At 35.2% G+C, this 21,149-nt stretch overlaps 1 protein-coding gene across 1 annotated transcript; it reads left to right on the top strand.

The window, feature by feature from the left end:
• The first annotated feature begins 18,427 nt into the window (after window positions 1–18,427).
• On the top strand, window positions 18,428–19,714 carry LOC126851895 (uncharacterized). The gene has a single exon (XM_050596229.1). The coding sequence runs from the start codon at window positions 18,428–18,430 to the stop codon at window positions 19,712–19,714; it is 1,287 nt and encodes a 428-aa protein (XP_050452186.1).
• Window positions 19,715–21,149: the final 1,435 nt, after the last annotated feature.

Below are 21,149 nucleotides of genomic sequence, written 5' to 3'. Positions count from 1 at the left end.
ATAATGTTCCATATTTTCTTTAGTAGTATTTTTTAATGGATCCAGAATTGTCCACACAATATTCCACGTTATGAAAATTATTGTTATGTTATATAACAAAAGTATTATTATATTAAATATTTGTATTTTATACAAAATTTTATAAAGTTTTATATAAAAATGTCAAAAAAGATATAATAATAATTAATTATTCTACTAAAATTTCAATTTATTAGTATGTGTTCATTTATAAATTTAAAAAATCATATACTTTACAAGAATGAATACAATATAATTTTTCACATTGGAATAATGTTCAAAAAATATGTACTAATTGTGATGCTGTCTCAGTACTTGAAAAGACTGATATAATAATAACAGGAAGTATTATCATTAGTTATTGTTATTTAAAATTAATGATATAAAATTATTATTAAAGTAACAGATTTAAAAATTAAAGCTGTACTTATGGAAAAGATAAGTATTGGTGCGAATATATATAAAGACATTAGTGAAATTTTTCATCAAGGTAAAAGTATAACTGATGGACATTATGCAAGCATAGTACGTGCTAAAGGTACCGAGTGACAATTAATGATTTAAAAGTACAAAAGTGCACTTGACTTCGAAATGCTAAAAACGCATATATGTTTTATGTAGAAAAAATATAAATTTTTACAAAAAGCAATGAGATCACAATAAAAAAACCTCACAGAGACAAAAAAAGTACGCCAAGTACATAAAAAATAGTCCTTGTACACAACCGAAAGATGAAAAGATACTTATCTCTGAAAAATAACTAATAAAAAATTTTTTTTTTTTTAAATTAAAAAAACTAAATGAAATCATTAATTAATTGGCCAAGTATTTACAAGTAATTCAGTTTGTAAAGATTTGTAATTTGAAATAGTAGATATCATAAAATCAATTTTTATAGAAGTGTTTTAGACAGATTTTCTCCTTAAAATTAAAACACATTTAATTTTTATTAACAGAATGATTTCCGAAATAAGTTGTATTTTGAATAGTTTATTACAAATTACTATACTTTAGAGTTTATTAAAGGTGTTATATTCTATAATATTGTTACGTCCGCGCGTCGACTTCGAGTTTTATCGAAACGCACGTCACTCCGCACACTCACTCCGTGTCGCAAATAATAACACTTATTATTAAATAAGTAAAGGAACTTTAATATTAGAACAGAACACAGAATACACAAAACAGAACACAAACATAAACTCGATACAAAAAAGAACGGGATCAATCGCGGAAACGTCCACACTGAATCGAATCCGCCGCGAGACTAAGATGGCGACTTAAAACATTCAAATGTCAGCCGTCGTTCTCCCTTAGCGACGCGTCAAGGAATCATCTCCCGAAGACGGAACAGCACACCAGCACAGGCGACACGCAGGGACGGATAAACAGAAGGCGGACGTAACAATATCAAATCATATTGTTAATGTTAAGTGCAATTAGAATTTTTTTTATTTACAAAATATATCTTACAAGATGTATAATTTGAAAGAAAATTTTTCGTAAACTCTAAGTCGGGGCGCGCATATAAAACAAACTTATAAAGCAAAATATAAAAACAAACGACGCCGCTGCATTCCGTTTCACGCAAATTAGAGTGTGTATGCGTGTGCGCATGAATGAATTCGTGCGCGCGTAGACGCATGTGTCGTGCATTATGTGAGTGTGCGTGCGGATATGTTTTAAATCTAACGCGTAGGTGTATACGTGAGTGTGTGCATGCGTGTGCGACCGTGAGTGCATGGAGTGTATGTGTGTGTGTGTGCATGTGCATATGTTTAAATCTAGAGCAGAATCCCCCGACTGCTCTTATAAAATGTGGAATTAATAATAATTACAAAGTAGAGTAATTGTAAGAAAGTAAAAAGTAATTTGTTAGTACTATTTAATTCTAAAATTTTAAGCTTCTGTGAATCGCCTTTATAACGCTATATATGTAGCGAGAGTAAATTCAAATAAGAATAAATTTAAATAATAATCAACACTAACCTATTTATGATTTTTTATATTTTATTTCATACTTAACTTGGTATAATAATTATACTTCACATATACGTATAATTTTTAAAATTATAATATTTAATAATATATATAATTATATTTAAATATTTGTATAAATAATGTAATATTTAATAATAATAATAATAATAATAATAATAATTTGTAATTAATTGTGTTAAAACTTACAAATAGATATTATTTCAAACTTTTTAAAGCTTAATTTTTAAAAAATATTTTTTTAAAATTGTTTTTGTTATTAAATATTTGTTAATTATCTGTTTTTTATTTAATTTTTTGTTTTAATTTTTTTTGGGCTTAATTTTTATAAAATATTTTTAAAAAATTGTTTTTATTATTAAATATTTGTTAATTACCTGTTTTTATTTAATTTTTTATTTTACTTAATTTTTTATTGAAATAAGGTTGTGTCGAATTACATAATGAGGTTTGATAATTTTCCTCCTCGCAATCGACGGAGCTAGGAGTTTCTGTCGAAGTTTTGAAACTTCTTTCCGAAATCCTAGAATTATCCCCTTTTTAAGAGGTTTGGAAATTTCCCTCGTTGAAGATTTTTGAATTAATTAAATTTTTAGGAAAGATTTGGTAACTTTCCCTTCCAGGAATGGTTAGATTAATTAGATTTTCAAAAGAGATTTGATAATTTTCCGCTTTTTTTGAATCATTTAATTTTTTATTTTTTCTCTTGATTTTATTTTTCATTTTGTTTTCATTCTTAATTTTATTTTTATTTTGATTTGATACCTTTTCATGGTTAATTTCTTTGATAATAATATTTTCTTTAATTTCATTTTCAATAGTTAGTGTATTTTCATACTCATCGAATTCATCGTGTATAAATTTTTTGTAAACAAGTTCTTCTCTTTTCTTATTCATTTGCTCTTTGTAAATAATTCCTTCTTCCTTTTCCTTATTTGTTTGGTTTTGTGGATTGCTTAGACCCTCGAGATTCGATTTATGATCGTCTAACAATTCGCCCAACGGTTTTAAACATAAAGTCGGGACATGTACTTCTGCTTTTTCGTCCAAAATACTTATGACAATTAAATATGCTTTTCCCGAAACGTTTTCCACGATGGTATCTCCCAAATAAATTCCATGTGCCACTGTTAATCGAGATATATAGCCCACTTTTAATTCAGGATTCTCTATTCTTACATAAAATAATGATTCGGATCGCGAAGCTACTATGATAACTTCAGGTGATAAGAACGGTACATTGCTTCCGGAAACATTTGAATGCTCTTGTGCGTAATTTATTTTTGATGAAATTTATTTGAAGAAATCATTTCCTAATATGCCGGATTGTGAAATTGGAAAATCGTTAGATACCATATAAAATATCACCGGTATATTCGAAAATAATTAATGTAATTTCATCTAAAATGTATGCAGAATAATTGTTTATGGCATTTAATTTGAGGATATTTGTGTAATTAATATTTATTTCTTCAGAAACAAGATTTTTTAAAATTATATTTGTTCCCGTGTCCATCTAGAAGTTATACGAGTAGCCAAGTTGTCAATATTTATTTGAACGGTAGGCACATGACTCTATTTATCATGATTTACGGTCACGGATCTTATGTTCGTTCTTATCTATTTGGCTACTTGAGCTTTGAAAGGGTGTGGCTCGTATTCAGACCCTTGCTGTGCACTCGACGTCGAGGCAGAGCTGCCAAATCGTGGGAAATGGGGGCCCTCACCATTTACCACGGGACTTACTAATCAGACGTAGCTGCTACGTCATGGCGTGTATGTGTAACCCTGCGTCGCGGCAGGCTACAAATTACGAACTTTACCGAGCGATCACGAAAACGCTCACTGCTCGCGCATGTTCAGTCGCCGAATTTTCATATTCGCTTGTAATATATGCAATATATATATTTCTATGCAATACAATAGAATAAATGTAAATAGTAGAATAAATATAATTAAAATAGAAATAGAATATTTATATTACATATAATAGAATAAATAAAATTTATCTTCCATTCTTTTATGTAAGAAAAATAACTTCATAATAAAACAGTAAATATAAAAACTCAACAATATTTATATTTTTAAATAAAAAAGCGGGAATCATAATTTTTAAAATATGTTTAATACGTATTATATATTACTGACAAGTTAGATTCAATAATTATAGCTTTTAAAGAATCTAAATTAATAGAATAATATAAATTTAGATAAACACAGTTTATATTTATAGCTGAATATAAAAATTATTAAAAAATACAAAATATAATGAATCAAATATAATAAAATATGGAAATATAAAATATAATAATAAAATACAAATATAAAAAAATATAAAATATAATAAATACAAAAGTGCTTAAGACGCAAATTGCGTATGTACATATATATATTTAAATCTCGAAATTTCTTAAGACTAGAACAAATAATAAATAAATTTCAAGAAATTCTTGATATAAACGTTTCGATCTTCAACTGGACCCTCTTCACTAAACACAAATTGAAAGAACGAGTAAAAGTTTTTGTTAAAATTATCGTTGAAACGCATTTTAACAGCCATTATACATTAAAAACAAAAATAAAAAGCTTTATATTAATAATTGATTATGGTAATATTATTGCTGCATCTCTTCTTCATCGTCGTGTAAATGGAATATTAAATTGCTTTTTCCTTCAGCTGATTTTTTTATATAAATTTTCTGTCATAAGAGTTAAATGGTCGCGTGTTACTGTCATAGTGCGAACTGTTTTATCATTAGGTCTCGAAGCATATTTTATTACACAAATCGAGTTTAATGTCTCAATGGACATACTATTTCTTTTTCTTGTTTTTGTATCTGGAATAATGGAAAACACGCATTCAGCTTCAGCGTTGAGGAAGCGCTCTTATAATGCTTGAAAGCGATCGCAAATTTGAAAAATAAATATTTTTTTTCTTAACATATAAACTAATTTGTCTTCACATATCATCAAATGATAATTTAGACCATTCATCTTTTGTAGGTAAATCGACTTCAAAAATTTCCATTCATTTCGCACTTCATCTTCATCGACTAATTTTCCTAATCTATGATTAACTTGCAGTATTTTAAGAAGCATTGATGCTCGATCACACTCAAATAATACAGTTTTGTTATCGAAAATAGCAATACAATATAAAAAATTACCGTCGATTAGAAGACGATCCCAAATTTGTTTACTTGCTTTTATATAAAATTGCAAACAATTTTCTTGAATAAGATCGACGTCTGTTTTAGATAATATTTTCTGATTTATTTGCTCTTGCAAATATTCTTTGCATTCAAAACCAAAATCAATTTTTTCTAAAAAAAGATGATTGGAACGATAAGAAAAGTTCACTGTTCTAATAATATGACCAAATCCTGCGCTTTTTAATAAAGTAGACTTCATAAATTTGCTAAAAAACCAAAATAGTAATTTGATGAAAACTGCAGCTCCTGAATAGACTTCTTTTCTGAAATTTTGCATTGTATTTGTTGAATGTATTAAGCGCAAATTCAAGAAAAAAAAGATAATCTTTCGTGTTCTTGTAAGATTTTGGAAAATTAGAAGCAAATTATTTGCAACACAAACGTTCTCAGACACTTGTCCCATCAAGAAATTTTCTAACATGTCCCACATTTCTAAAATTCTTTGAATGCATTTGTGACGTGTTAACCAACGTGTTTCTGCATGTTTCAAAATATTCAAAATTTATCTTCGAAGCACATTTGGAAATTTCGAAAAATAGCTGTTTTTTTTAGATTACTATTAATAAATGTGGAAATGGTTTTAATAAAATGTTTGCTATCTTTAGGAATTGTTTCGTAGGCCTCTTTTGCTGCTAATGCTGATGAGTGACATACACATGGAAATGTTATAAGGTTCAGACACTTTTCCATTAATTTTGTTTTAAAAGAGGAAGTTTTGTCTATCATTACGGAGGCATTATCGCTACTAAGTCCAACGACCAATCAAAGAGAATTATTCTTTTTTAATAATTCGTTCTCAAAAGATTGAAAGATCTTATTAGCAGAACAATCCGTCGCATTCAAATGAATCATTTGTAATAATTCACATCTGACATGTAATGTTCTTAGTTCCACATAACGTATCATTAATGAGAGCTATTTATCATCTGTTATATCCGATGTTTCATCTTCGTAAATTGATTTTTTTTCTCTCAATATCTCGCTAATTCTACGTGTTTCTTGACGGCATACAACATTATTACCAATGTGTGTTAATTTTGTTCTTCGTAAAGACATTGCCTGTAGAATATCAGGTTCTTTTGCAATATCCTTGAGAAGAAAAAATAAATCGGATGAAATTGAAAATGACAAATTCTTTTTAACGAAAAAGATCGCTAATCTTATTTCTGCAATTTCTGTAATTTCGTTCGTTAAAATGAAATCCTCTTCTGAAACATATTGGGTCTTTGATTGTCCTGCATTGATTTCTTCGATAGAAGAAATTTCAAATTCCAAAGAATTTGGATTTAATTTTTTTATATTTTCCAGATGATATGTACTCTTCAAGTGTTTTTTTATTTCTGAAAGACCACAACTAATGTTGTTTGACAGGCAAGACAAAAATTTGTGAAGATTGTCATGAATTTCCTTCACCCAGGTTCTCCAAGAAGGATTATTATCAAACCATGATGTTGGAATCATTTTTGTTTATCCCTCTTGAGTTTTTTAGCAGCGGGTTCTTGATCATTCATTTTCAACTTAATAGATAAAATATAATAAAATACAATAAAATAAAATAAAATAAATAAATAAAGTAAAATAAAATAAATAAATAAAGTAAAATAAAATAAATAAATAAAGTAAAATAAAATAAAATAAAATAAAATAAAATAAATAAATGTTTGAGAATGCAATGATCCGCATTCTTAAACCCGGCTTGCAGTTGCCGCGCAACATGTCGTCGCTGCGCGCGTGATGCGAGACGATCGACATGTCGTCATTGCGTGCCTATCGCATCGCTGCGAGCCGTCGTCATTGGCGCCCAATCAGGGGCAGCATTTTCACGATCGAACGAAAAGGCGCGATCCAAACAAACGCTGTCGCCCTTCTCGAAGGATCCAAGAAATTGCGACAAACAAATCGGATAAAAACTGGCGGCGGAAGTACGCAAAATTTGAGAATATTCTGGATCCTTCGAGAAGAAGGCGACATTATAAAAGCGAGCGACGACCGAGCTCGGCGCAGTCCGCACAGAGCAATCGACGCTTGTACCGTGTTTGCGTATTTGCGATATTTCGACAATTCGCCGTTCGAAGGGCGACAGCGTTTGTTTGGATCGCGCCTTTTCGTTCGGTCGTGAAACTGATTTGTATCAGTACCGTTGCGTGACTATCGGATATAATCCGAGACAGACGATTTTTCGTTGTTTGTCCGCCACGTGTGGAGTACGATTTCATTCTCATCATTTTGTGTATATACCGGTGTACATACTGTGTTCGTTCGAAAATTAAGTGCGATAATCGCGCTCTCGTCGATCCGTCGCCCGGCTCATGACGCACCCAAACTTTCCGCAGCACGCTCGCTTGCACGTCCACTTTAAACTCGCGCACAATAAAATAAAATAAAATAAATAAATAAAATATAATAAAATAAATAAATAAAATAAATAAGTAGGGTAGGGCGGAGCTAGTTGAGCTACTTTTTCTTTGAAGTCTTATAAAGATTTATCTATTTGTAATATGATTATAAAAATGGTACCAAAAAAGAGGTTCGACATCTAGGTTCTTAATTACGCATGCAACAATTTTAAATATACATTCAGAAAGAAAAAACATCTTAAATGATGATTGTCAGAATGGCCCATTGTTTAAAATTGTCAAACTTGATTCTAACTTAATATATTTTTTAAAATCAATAAAACATAACATTTATCACATAGATTTAAAAATAAAACAGTCTTCCAATATAAAATTAAAAAGAAAAATCAAAATAAAATTAAAAAATTAAAATTATTTTTGGCACTTTTTGAAACTTTTACTTAATTATTATGAAGTTATAAATCATATTCGCTGTCACAATTAATACATACAAATATTGCTCCAATGCTAGGCGTGCACTTTGAGTGAGCTCAGTTTCGGCAACTATGGCATTGTACCTACTTTTCTCCTGGTATACTGTCAGAGTAGGCTTCTACACATAGAATGCAATAATATTCTTCTTCCTCTTCAGAACTCGATTTTTGCAAAATTTTTTTCTTAACTCGTTTTTTCTTTTTGTTTATCACCTTTGGAATTTTCTTTGGTTTTGATTTTTATTCTTCAACTAGCGCATTTTTCTCAGGGGTATCAGTTAATATTGCTGCCCTTCTCTTCTTCCTTTTAGTTTGTATCTGTTTTCTTGATCCAGCCTTTGGAAATGGTAAGACTATTTCAGGCAAAAATTATGTAGAAGGCACAGGATTGTCATAAATATTTGGAGTTAAGTTTTCTTTATCAATATCCACCGCAATTTCTACTGATAAGCTACACTGATGAGGCTCTATGGGAGCTCTTGAATCTTCAGGACGATCTGTCACGTATGATGAAGCAAAGTCATTGTCAGTAAATATATCACGATTATATGGGAATATTCCTGTCTTTTTAAATCCATTTATAATGTTTAGTGTAGTGATAGCTAATGGCAGAGATTCAGCTACAATTTTCGGAATGTCATAAATAGTCATCGTTCGACCAGGATTGCTGCACAGCCATTCATCCTGTGCTGAGGCTAGATATTTTTTAAACGATCCGAATACGGATACATCAAAAGGTTGTAGTTTATGACTGCAATGAGGTGGGAAAGAGATAATAATGATCCCGTTGCTTTTGGCCAAATCTAAAGTTTTAATGCACAGATGTGATGAATGATTATCCAACAATAGCAATATAAGGTCTACTGACGGTTTAACATGTTTAATGAAATGCTCCATAAAAATGTAAAATTCATCATCAGTAACCCAACCACTGGCGTTTCCCGCTCCAATACAATCTGGTGGACCACCGGAAATGAAATTAATTTAAATGAATTTATGTATAAATAAGATATCCAATGTACGTTGTTTGTAGATCACCTCATATACATAGAATAAGTCATATCCACAGACGTATATGGAATGCACATACATGGAATGTCCAATAAATATTTATTGTATATATGAAGGAATGTATCTGCTATATGTATTTCTCTGTGTGTACACATATCATATAAGTAGAATGTTTGGCAAATATATACATGTATATTGCATGGACATACAGTGCACATATAGCGCCTTGCATTCGCACATACCTACGATATCCAATATACACTGTTTGTGTACCATTGTATGTATAGGATATATTATATCCACTGATGTATATGCAATGTATATACAATGGATGTCAAATTGTTTTCTGGGTAGATTCAATAATTATATATAACTTTTAAGGAATGTAAATTAATAGAATAATATAAATTTAGATAAACACAGTTTATATTTATAGTTAAATGTAAAAATTATTAAAAGGTACAAAATATAATAAGATTTAAAATATAAATATATATATATATATATATATTTATTTATACATATATATATATATATATATATATATATATATATATATTGATAAATACGTATATTTTATTGCATAAACCTTTAATATTTTCTTACATATTTCAATGTAGAATATGCGTATACAAATGTACCTATGTCTCTAGATACAAGTATATGTAATATAGAAATATGCAAGGTATTTTCCTAAATAATTTATATATATATATATATATATATATATATATATATATATATATTGTGACGTTGCCGTCTCGCGCGCGTCCACCGGATCTCTCTCCGATCGCTGAGCGCGGAAAACGCACCCGCGCCAGTCTCAAAACATTAGAGCCGTACCGAAATCTTCAGAGGGGCGTTATTTGTCGGACCTATTTCATCTTTTTAATTTTATTATTATTTTATTATTTCGATATCACACGGGAGCCTTACCGGAGGAGTGTGAAAACAGCCGCACCAAAAACAACGACAACAACTCGGGAGACGACCTTCGAGAGGACGAAAGGAAAAAAAGTAAAGGAATTATCAATCACCAAATTCGGAAGCGAGGCGAGAAGCGCGAGAGGACAAGGAGGATCCTCGCGCCTTGACGCAAGACCGTGCGGAGACGTGCCCCGAAGAACTCCGAAGGAGCTCCATCGCCGCGAGGCATGGCGGGAAAAAAGGAGGACAGCGAGCGACACCGTTGCGTTCCTCGCTTCCGAGATCCTGGCGGAATCCGCCAAGACCCTCTCAGAAGAGCCCCGTGGAAAAATATTCTGATCTCGGAATGTTATCCGTACGACGATACGAATTTGGATTTCGATAAAAACAGATGGTCGATTCTGTACGACACGTGTCAGCGTTTCTGCAAAAATTATTACAGATATGAGTATCTCGAACCGAGTCACGCAGTTTCTACGCAACGGTCCGTTCGTGATCATCGATTGTTCTCGACAAAACGAATCGGTCAAGAGTGCAACCGTGGATGTGAGAATGGAATTCTCTGGAGTGTAAGGAGAAATGAATGCCGTTGAATACCACTGTCTCATCATACACGATCGAGTGATTCAATACAACCCGTTGACCAACGTTGTGCGCAAAATCACCTAAGTGTTGGAGTATAAGACGATATAAAATCTATAATGCATGAGAATCAATCGCAGTTTTCTTCTCGACGTGCTGATATGAAAAACGTTATGTCCGTACCAACGTTCGTGGACTTGCAATCCTCTTCGGGATGAAATTTGTCGTAAAGGAGATGGCGGTGCTGAGAAAGGGGACCATTCTGGCGCATTACATATTTACATGTCCCATACCATGGAATCTTCTCACAAAATCCGACAAATCATGTTCTTCCTGGCTGATTGCGAATCACCATGGATTACGATGGGAAGACGGAAACTGTACGTAACTGCTGTACAACATGGTTAAACGTTTGATTGCATCGACCGTGCTTGGTACAGAAGAGGATGATGAGATGCCGAATATCGTGTACATTAAGGGATGTCAGAAACGAGAATGGTTGGTGGATTTGCTTGAAAATTATGCGAGAGAAAACCTGATTATCGAGACTTTGGATGCTGATTATGATGATATTGATTCTTTAAATAATCTATAAGATGTGGAAAAAACATTAAGAATTGTACATTACAGAATGTATTAAAAATATTTAACTGGTGGTAGCAACGTCAAAAAGAATTGCGATATTTTTAAAAATAAAAATATGTAAACATTATTAATATGTTTTATATCTTATTCTCCCCACTCTTCTCCTTGCGAATCGTTTCTAAGAATTGTTTTCAATTGACTGCCTCTCACTTCTCCTAGATTCAAAGCATTAATCTCCCCACCACATCTTTTAAAAAAAATAAGCGTCACGTATACTCGGTTTTATACGATCAGTGTCGCGTCAACCGTTCTACTTCTCATAACCTAGAGAAATATACTCTACTGAAGGAAACATTATGAATTATTATTTTCCGATTGAGAACCGAAATTAAAATTCCGCCGTGTAAGAAGGAATGTGACAAGTAAGTTTCGATTAATTTAATACATTTTATATTTTTCTTAAATAAATTTATTAAAATATTCTTTTTTTTCATAGTGTTTCATCCGAGCATCGTCGCGCAGTTTGTATACTTGGCAGGAGATACGCCTTAACTAAGATATCTTACAAATATCTGGAAATTGGAATAAGCGTTGGGGCTATGTCTTGCTTGCAATTGGTTATTGGCAATAACCGTGGAAATGAAATAGTATTGCCTTTCGAAACGTGGAAATCGCTGATGTAGAAACGTGCGGACATTGAACGGCTTCTACAGACTTCTCAACCTCCATTGCAGATTCGAGATTTCACAATCAAAGTTGTTAAAATATCTGATTCGGATATTATAAAAATGACTTTGTATAATAATAATTCTTTATATATGAATCCATCCACTCTAATAAATTTATTCGAATTTGAAAAATGTATAAAGCATATGCATTATTGGTTGTGCGAAAATACGCATATTGTAAACGAAAAATTTAAACAATTTGTTGAGTTTTACAGTATAATAATATTCGTAACGCGAGCGATGCTGTAAAAGTGATACATGAAAATGATATATTTGACAGCAAATCTCTCATAGATTGTGAATTATTAACGTGCACTGATGTACTTTATGATGCTTGTAATAAATGAAAAATACACATATACTTATTAATAAACATTTATACATATATTACAAATGCTTATCTATTTTTTCTTTTGCTTCCCTTTCTTATATAAGAAAGATATACAACCACGGCGCGACCAGTATAGAAGAGATAGCGCGAGGCGTTTGCGTGGACGTGGAGAAGGATACAGCTAATAAGATTCTCAATGTATTGGAGATGGATAGCGCGAGACGTTCGTAAGGCGCATAGAGAGGGATAGCGCTAATGGTTGCATGCATGTGAAAAATTATATTAATATTAGAAAAGTATTAATTATTTCTACATCTCTTTCTTTCTTTTTCTCGTCTTTTGTTTATATCTGCGCCGATAAACTATCATTCCTAGAAAAAAATTCTCAACATTCAGACCGCACGTGCAATATACGCTATTTGTTCATAATGTTTATAAAGCAGCCTGACATCGACGCTCGCCTTTGTATATATGCACTGGTTTAAACATGTCCCACGATAAGCGTCTCTTCGGCTCTTCGTAGAAAAAAATTCCCTTCATACCGCACGTGTAATAGATGCTATCTGTTTACAATAAATATAGCAGTTGGACATCGGCACTCCCGCGATATTTGAAAGCGTCCCCTGCCCACGCGAAGTCATACCCTTCTGCGCACTCAAGTTTCCTGCGCGCCTTCCCCTCGACCCACATCCCCCCCCAGAGATAATTATATTTTAAGATTTCTTTGTTTTGCAAATTATATATCTTATAAAATATATATATATAATAATTATATTAGAATTCTTTTGATTTGCAAAATATATCTTTGTAACGGTCGGATTTTCCGAGCACTGTTGCGGGATAGCTCGGCCGGGATCAGTGCTCGGAAGATATAGCAAGTATCAAAAGGCGTTAGTAAAATAAATAGTATGTTTATTAATGTCAGACTGCGGGGGTTACAAAAGTGTATGGGTGTATGAATGTGCGCGAATGAAGGCGTACAAGTGCGCGTGTATATCAATGGGATGCGTGAACGTACGTATGCGAGTGATGCGTGAATGTGTGTATGTATTTCCAACGGTAAGCGGATACACCGCGGTGGTGCGATTCGGTGCGTGATGCGCTCGAGTGCACGCTTGGAGTGCATTCGCGAAAGGCGCGATCGTATACGGTGGATCGAACGCAGTGCGCGATAATCAATACCTGTGGTCGATGGTGGTATCACCCGTCGGATAGATAGCGCGATGGCGCGCGGTGATGCTACGCGATGGGCGGGGGCCTCGCGGCTTGGCGAATCGCGTGTCGCCAAATTCGGCGCGCAGGGCGGTCTCACGGCCCTAGACGCGCGGATTCTGTTGCTGTAAGAATGGCGAGTCTCGGTCGGATTGTGTCGGCTCGCGAGATACCTCGCGATAGTTTTCGGATTAGCGGAAACGGTTCGCGGGCAAAATAGGAGCGTCCGGCAGACGGGAATATCCGTCGGTGGCGGGTAAAATTCCCACCGCTAGAATTATTGCCGGACGATCGGAAGTGCGGTAGGAACGCTTTGCTTGCGGGATGCTGGGAAAGCCCAGCAGAGGCGGAGTACACCCAACCTCGATCTCGCTTGTGAAGCGTGTAGGTTTCTTCGGAGCGTATTACTGACTTCAGAGCGGCGGAGAAGATTCTGTCTGTTTAATCGGTGGAGCACTTATTTATACCCGGTGTCGGCGGTATCGCGTCGGCGCGATAATTGTTTATTAAACAATTCGGTTGAACCCGTTCGCGGCTCGGGAATATTCGGAAACGGTCGGAGTGGTTTCCCGAGAGCGGGACTCGTGCTCCGGTACGGTGTGCCGAACCGGTAGTATAAATGTAAACAATTACAAATATTTACAAAATATTTATATTCGCTCACCGGTTTAAAATACAATGGGGCGCATAGCGCCTTCGCTCTAAAGGTCCCGTGACTGCTGGGCGTGGGATGGCGGTTTCACGTGCGTTGGCCCGATCGATGGTCGTCGGGCCGCGGCGTCCGTCGGGTGGACGGATAACGATGTACACATCGTTACATCTTATAATATATATATATATATATATAATTATATTAGAATTTATTTGATTTGCAAGATCTATTCTATAAAATATATATTATATAAATAAATATATGATATAATAATTCAAATAATTTTCATATCACATGCAATATTGTATAGACAACACAAATCTAGTTCCATGTTTACAACGGGCACGCCAAGTTTTATATTTTGCTTTGTAATTTTGTTTTATACGCGCGATCCGACTTTTCGTAGTTTACGAAAAATATTCTTTCAAATTATACATCCTGTAAAATATACTTTGTAAATCAAAAAAATTCTAATTACACTTAACATTAACAATATGATTTGATATTATAGTATATAACACCTTTAATAAACTCTAAAGTAATGTAATTTGTCATATACTATTTAAAATTGAACTTATTTCGGAAATCATTCAATTAATAAAAATTAAATGTGTTTCAATTTTAAGGAGATCTGTCTAAAACACTTCTATAAAAATTAATTTTATTATATCTACGATTTCAAATTACAAATCTTTACAAACTGAATTACTTGTAAATACTTGGCCAGTTAATTATTAATTTCATTTACTTTTTTTATTTTTTAGAGAAAAATTTTTTTATTAGTTATTTTTCAGAGATAAATATCCTTTCAATTTTCTGTTGTGTACAAGAAATATTTTTTATGTACTTGGCGTACTTTTTTTTATCTTTGTGAAGTTCTTTTATTGTGACCTCACTGTTTTTTGTAAAAATTTATATTTTTTTGTAATAAACTTTCTGTTGTGTACAAGGAATATTTCTTATGAACTTGGCGTACTTTTTTTTACCTTTGTAAAGTTTTTTTATTGTGATCTCATTGCTTTTTGTAAAAATTTATATTTTTTCTGCAAAGAATATATATGCGTTTTTAGCATTTTGAAGCCAAGTGCACTTTTGTACTTTTAAATCATTTATTAATTGTCACTCGTTATCTTTAGCACGTACTATGCTTGCGTAATGTTCATCAATTATACATTTACCTTGATGAAAAATTCCATTAATGACTTCATATATATTTGCATCAATACTTATCTTTTCCCTAGGTACAGCATTAATTTTTAAATCTGTTACTTTAATAATTTTTGTATCACTAATTTTAAATAACAATAACTGTAAGATGATAATACTTTCTTATTATTGTATCAGTTTTTTCAAGTACTAAGGCAGCATCACAATTTGTACATATTTTTTGAAAATTATTCCAATGTGAAAAATCATATAGTATTAATTCTTGTAAAGTATATGATGTTTTTAAATATATAAATGAACATATACTAATGAATTAAAATTTTAGTAGACTAGATAATTATTATTACATCTTTTTTGACGTTTTTATATAAAAATTTATAAAATTTTGTATAAAATGCAAATATTTAATATAATAATACTTTTATATAATATTATATAATATAATATTATATAATATAACAATAATTTTCATATAACGTGGAATATTGTATGGACAATTCTGGATCCATGTACACTATTAAAAAAAACAGATAACAATTTTCATATTCTAAAAACTGTATTATTTTGAAACCTAAATTATACATTACTAAAAAAAATAGGAAACATTTTTCATAAAGATTGGACTATTTTCAAACAAAGTTAAAGCTCGTTAAAAAATCATTGACACAAAATTAAAAAACCATTTTAAAGCTTGCAATTTTAACTTTAACGCACTATCAATAATTTTTAATATTTTTTATTTTGTTTGTTTTGTACTTAAAAAAAGAACGCATTGTTTTGTTTTTTAAAATTACATATTTTTGACACTCTGCAACTAGATAAAAAAACTCGAGAAATTCAACTTAATTTCCATAAACTGCAATATTTTGCCTACAAAATGCTTTTTATTTTAAATTTTTCTACAATTTTCTTTGACCGGGTTACACGAGTTTGAAATCTGTATTTTTTAAAAATAAAAAAATGATAAAAGTTTTTTAAAAATCACCAATATCATTAAAGTTAAAATTTCAAGGTTTATAAAATTCTTTCTTCATTTTTTGTCTACGATGATTTTTGGGGGAGTGTCGACATTATTTCTAACAAATACAGTTTAGCATCAATATCGTGTAACTTATTAAAAAAAAAAGAAAAAATTTTTAAAAATGCATTTTGTAAGCAAAATAGAAATGTTGTAGTTTATGGAACATGAGATAAGTTTTTTAAAAGAAATTTTTCTATCGAGTTGAAAATTGTCAAATATACGTAATTTGAAGAAACAAAACAATGTATTCTTTTATAAAGTACAGAAATGGAAGACAAAAAAATTTTTTTAAACCATCGATAGCGCGTTAAAGATGGAACTTCATTTTTTAAAATGCTTTTTTAATTTTGTGTACGATGACTTTTCGTCGAGTTTCAACGATTTGAAAATAGCTCAATTTTTAGAGTATAAAAAGTGTTACTTATTTTTTTTAGTAGTATATTCTAATGCAATCTGGGCACGTCAAATTTTTGTACTATGCTTCAGTATAAGTGTTTTATGCGACTTAGAATTTACGAAAAATTGTCTTTCAAATTATACATTGTAACGACCTGTGTCGTTACTAGAGCCTCGCGGACCGTTCACCCGTCCGCACAAGAGGCCGGCGCTTAGCGCCCCACAAAATTTCACATAGCCGCGCCATTGCGAGGCAGCGAGCCCATCGTATGAGCCGCCGCTGGGCGATGCGATTCCCCACTAGGGCGGCGCGAGCCTAAGTAAGGGAGCCGGCCGGGTATATAAGCCGGCTCGACACGGCTCTCGGCATCATTCCCTGGTCCCGATCCTCGGGACACTCGAAGCCTCAGAGCGCTCTCTGAGTCTCCAGTTGACCGATCCTTACCCCGTTCCTTCAACCTGGTCTAGGAGACGAGTGCTCTCGTCTCCGGCCGAGTGCTCTCGGCGTCCAGTCCTGTCGGTGCGAGGGAGTGCTCTTCCTCACACCAACCACCTCCGGCCCGGGGGACGAGTGCTCTCGACGACCGGTGTTGTCCGCGACGAAGAGTGCTCTCTTCGTCGGCTTCTCGCGATACCGGCGACTTCGCTCACCGTGCGACGACCACCGGTGGTCCGCGATCGGGAGCCTTAAGCCCCGTCCGATTGACATCGCGTCCGCGTCTCTTGTAAATACCACGCGTAGTTCATAAGCCATTTATATTAGACAGAGAGCCGGTGCCCGCTCGTGACGCCAGGAACAGCATCTCCGGCGCTCAGTCCTTTTCAAGATAAGTCGCCAAGCGCGCTGGCGGGTCCCTAGTCCTTTTCAGGATAGACCGCCGAGTAGTGCAAATCCTCGGATCCGGACGTCATGCCCTGGCACGGTTTTTCCGTTAAGAGTACAGATTCGACTCGGTCGTTCCCGATTATGTTAGCCGATCCCGTTCTCTTATTTTCTCGTATATCGATTCCTCTTATATCAATTTGCCGCTTCTGTTATTATGGGCCTATTCCATTTGTTTGTTATTTAAGTTAAGTTCCGCTATTCTAGTGTTAGAAACCCGGGTTCCGTTCACAGATTGTATTCGCGAGTCCTATGCATTGGCTGATTCTGTTGTACCATATATTCACACGAATAAAACTTTGTTATTGGTTGACCAAATCGGGTGTGTAATCTGCGAGCCCGAGTCTCTTCCTTCTCCCGAACCCTGGAACGGGCGAGCCGATCCGTGGCGTCGAAAAGGGTAGATCGTTACAACATCCTGTAAGACATACTTCGCAAATTAGAGAAATTTTAAACACAAAACGATAGCGCTGTATACGCCACATAGTGACATACAACTTTGTTTATATATTTTGCGGTATGTCAATGCAGCGTAGTGGGGTATACATGTACATATACTCTCTCCCCCGCTGACTCTCTCTCTCTCTCTCTCTCTCTCTCTCTCTCTCTTTGGGTGAGTTGATATGTTGACGTGTTTTCTTGTCGCTCTGTTTTTGTGAGTCAATTTCTGCCGCTTTTTGCCCTGCGGGGCATAAATTCTTTTTAGAATCTGTCAAGGGCTTCCTCTGCTTGACTTGTGGTACAAGCAGTTACTGTACTGGTCAACTGACCGGGCTGTTGGACAATTGCGGGGATTTTCAACTGGATTTCTTTCTTTGGAGTGAGTCGCATCGTTATTTTTCGACCTAGGCGTATTATTGTTTACATGTGAAGGATGGAAGCCGGCGTAGGAGCTGGTGGGCAGGCTGACAGTGGAGTAGGAAGAAGGGGACTCACGAGACAGTCTTCAAGCACGGCATTACTAAATCTGTCAGGTATGTCAGAGAGAGCAAATAATGCAAATAGTACAGATGCAATGAACAGCTCGAGGGTAAATGCGCTCAGGGCTACGGTTAACAGACACACCGAGGCTGTGTCTAGGCTGCTCTTGTCCAGCAAGGAAACGCTGGAGAAGAGAGGTATAATCGAGTCGGCTTTTCGTGCATGTAGAGATGCTTTTATGGAAGTATCTACGGTTTTGACGGGTTTGATTGAGGAGAGATCAGCACCTGCAAGCTGTACGGCGAAGGATATTAAGGAGGCTGTCGTGGAGGTGCTAGAGGACTTTGATAAAAAAGTTGCAAATAATGTGAAGAGTAACGTCAGCTTTGCGGGAGCTGCAGCTGAGAAGAGCAAATCATATGCGTCTGTTGTTGGGGCTTCAGGAACTGAAGTGCGTGTCTTGCGGGGTCCGACGGTGGAGGTGTCTGACACCACAAGCTTTCTGATTGTGCCGAGTGAGAATAAGAGGGAGAAATACGTCTCATCACAGGTCACTAAGGATACCTTGTGCAGGGTCTTAAAACCGGCTGACTGTGGTTTAAAGGTCAGGAGGATATCGTATGCACGAGATAATGGTGTCAGAATTGAGGCATTCTCACATGACATCAAAAAGATCAGGGCTCACCCTGGCCTTGCGGAGGCTGGATTGACAGTGCGTGAGGACAGGAAATTGAATCCAAGGCTTATAGTACATGGAGTTCCTACCGATATGTCGGCTAAAGAAATTGAGAATGAGCTCCTGGCCCAGAACCTGAGTGATGTAGATGCAAAGGACGTGAAGATTGTTTACATTTTTACGCCAAAACAAGACAAGCGCACTACCAGCTGCATACTGGAGGTTACATCGGCGGTACGAAAGATCTTACTTGAATGTGGACGGATTTATCTGCGCTACTCTGCCTGCTCATTTGCGGATCATGTTCGAATTGTGCAGTGTTATAGATGTCTCACGTTTGGCCATATTGCAAAAGATTGCAAAGGTAAACCTTCTTGCGGACATTGTGCAGGAGCACATGAGATGAAGGACTGCAAGAATAGGGATCAAACACCGAAGTGTCTGAACTGTGAGCGTAATCATATAACTCATGGTGACTTGGCCCACTCCGCCATGGATGCTGCAAAATGTTTGGTACTGAGGAGAAGGATTAAGGACAAGATAGCCAATACCAGCTATGAATGATATGGAAAACGACCTTGAGGACCTTAAAATTTGCCATGTGAATTGCCAGTCGCTCTTTGCACATCTGGATGAGTTTCGTCACTACTTCTGCAGTGCTGACTTCCACATCATCTGCATATCGGAGACGTGGCTTCGGCCTGCTATTACCGATGCTATGATCAGACTACCCGGATATTCTCTCTTTAGATGCGATAGAATTGGAAGATCTGGAGGTGGAGTGGCATTTTATTTGGCGGATCATTTTTGTGCCTCCATTCTTTATTGCTCTGATGGGTCGGTTACGGATAGACCTGAATTTATTATGGCGGAGATTATATTCAATAATAGATCTAAACTCTTGCTAGCAGTGGTATATCGACCTCCGAAATCGGGTTATCTGAACAAGTTTTTTCAGTCATTTTTGGATTTCCAGGTAGGCTATAGACACTCGATCATCCTGGGGGACTTTAATGCTGATATGAATCAGGACACCTTTAATAGTCAGCAAATTGGCTCCTTTATATTTAAGTCGAGTTTATATCTGATGCCGTTCAGATCCACTCATCATCTGAGGGACTCCAGCACACTATTAGACTTGTGCATTATCGATGACAGTGATAAGCTCAAAGAATTTGGTCAGTGTGGAGTAGCATTTCTGTCAGCACACGATCTTATTTTTATAAGATATGGGATTAAGCTTCAGCGTCGCCATGGGAAGCTTGTAGTTTGCAGGGATTGGAGTGGCTTTGATGCGGAATCCTTTCAGTCTGATGTTAGTAATATCGATTGGACTGACGTGTCGGTCTCGGATAACATGGATGAAAAGATTGATATCTTTTGCACTAAATTACTCAACGTATTCGATGAGCATGTGCCTCTGAAACGACGACTCTTCAGGAATTTGCCTGCCCCATGGTTGACTGATGCGATCCGTGGGGTGATGCGCGATAGAGATCTGGCCAGGAGAACATGGCGCAGGCATAAAAATGACGTATATTATGATCGATACAAGGTGCTGCGCAACAGAGCGCAAAATCTTGTGCGTTCTGCAAAGCGCGAATATTATGTCAACATCTTCAATCGGGAAGGCAAGGCATCTGAGGTCTGGGGCAGGCTGAGACATCTGGGTCTTATTAAGGCCAGGAATACCGGAGGGCGTCTTTCGCACTCAGTTGAAGAGCTTAATGCATTTTTTGGGCATAGTGCGGAGCATGCTGATTGTGTGGAGGACGGCTCTTTGAGGGATATTATTGAGCGGGATTTTGATGACAGGAGCCTTCACTGGAATTATGTGGTGCCGCAAGACATCGCGAGAGTGATTTCCAGGGCAAAATCAAATGCGGTGGGTGGAGATGGCATCTCCTTGAGATTGTTGAAACTGACAATCCACTGTACACTGCCTATTTTGGAGCATCTATTCAATTTCTCCTTGATGAATGGTATTTTCCCTGTGAGG

Source organism: Cataglyphis hispanica, chromosome 9 (assembly GCF_021464435.1).
Source record: "Cataglyphis hispanica isolate Lineage 1 chromosome 9, ULB_Chis1_1.0, whole genome shotgun sequence".
Classification (NCBI taxonomy): domain Eukaryota; kingdom Metazoa; phylum Arthropoda; class Insecta; order Hymenoptera; family Formicidae; genus Cataglyphis; species Cataglyphis hispanica.
This window is presented reverse-complemented; position numbering and strand designations above follow the sequence as displayed.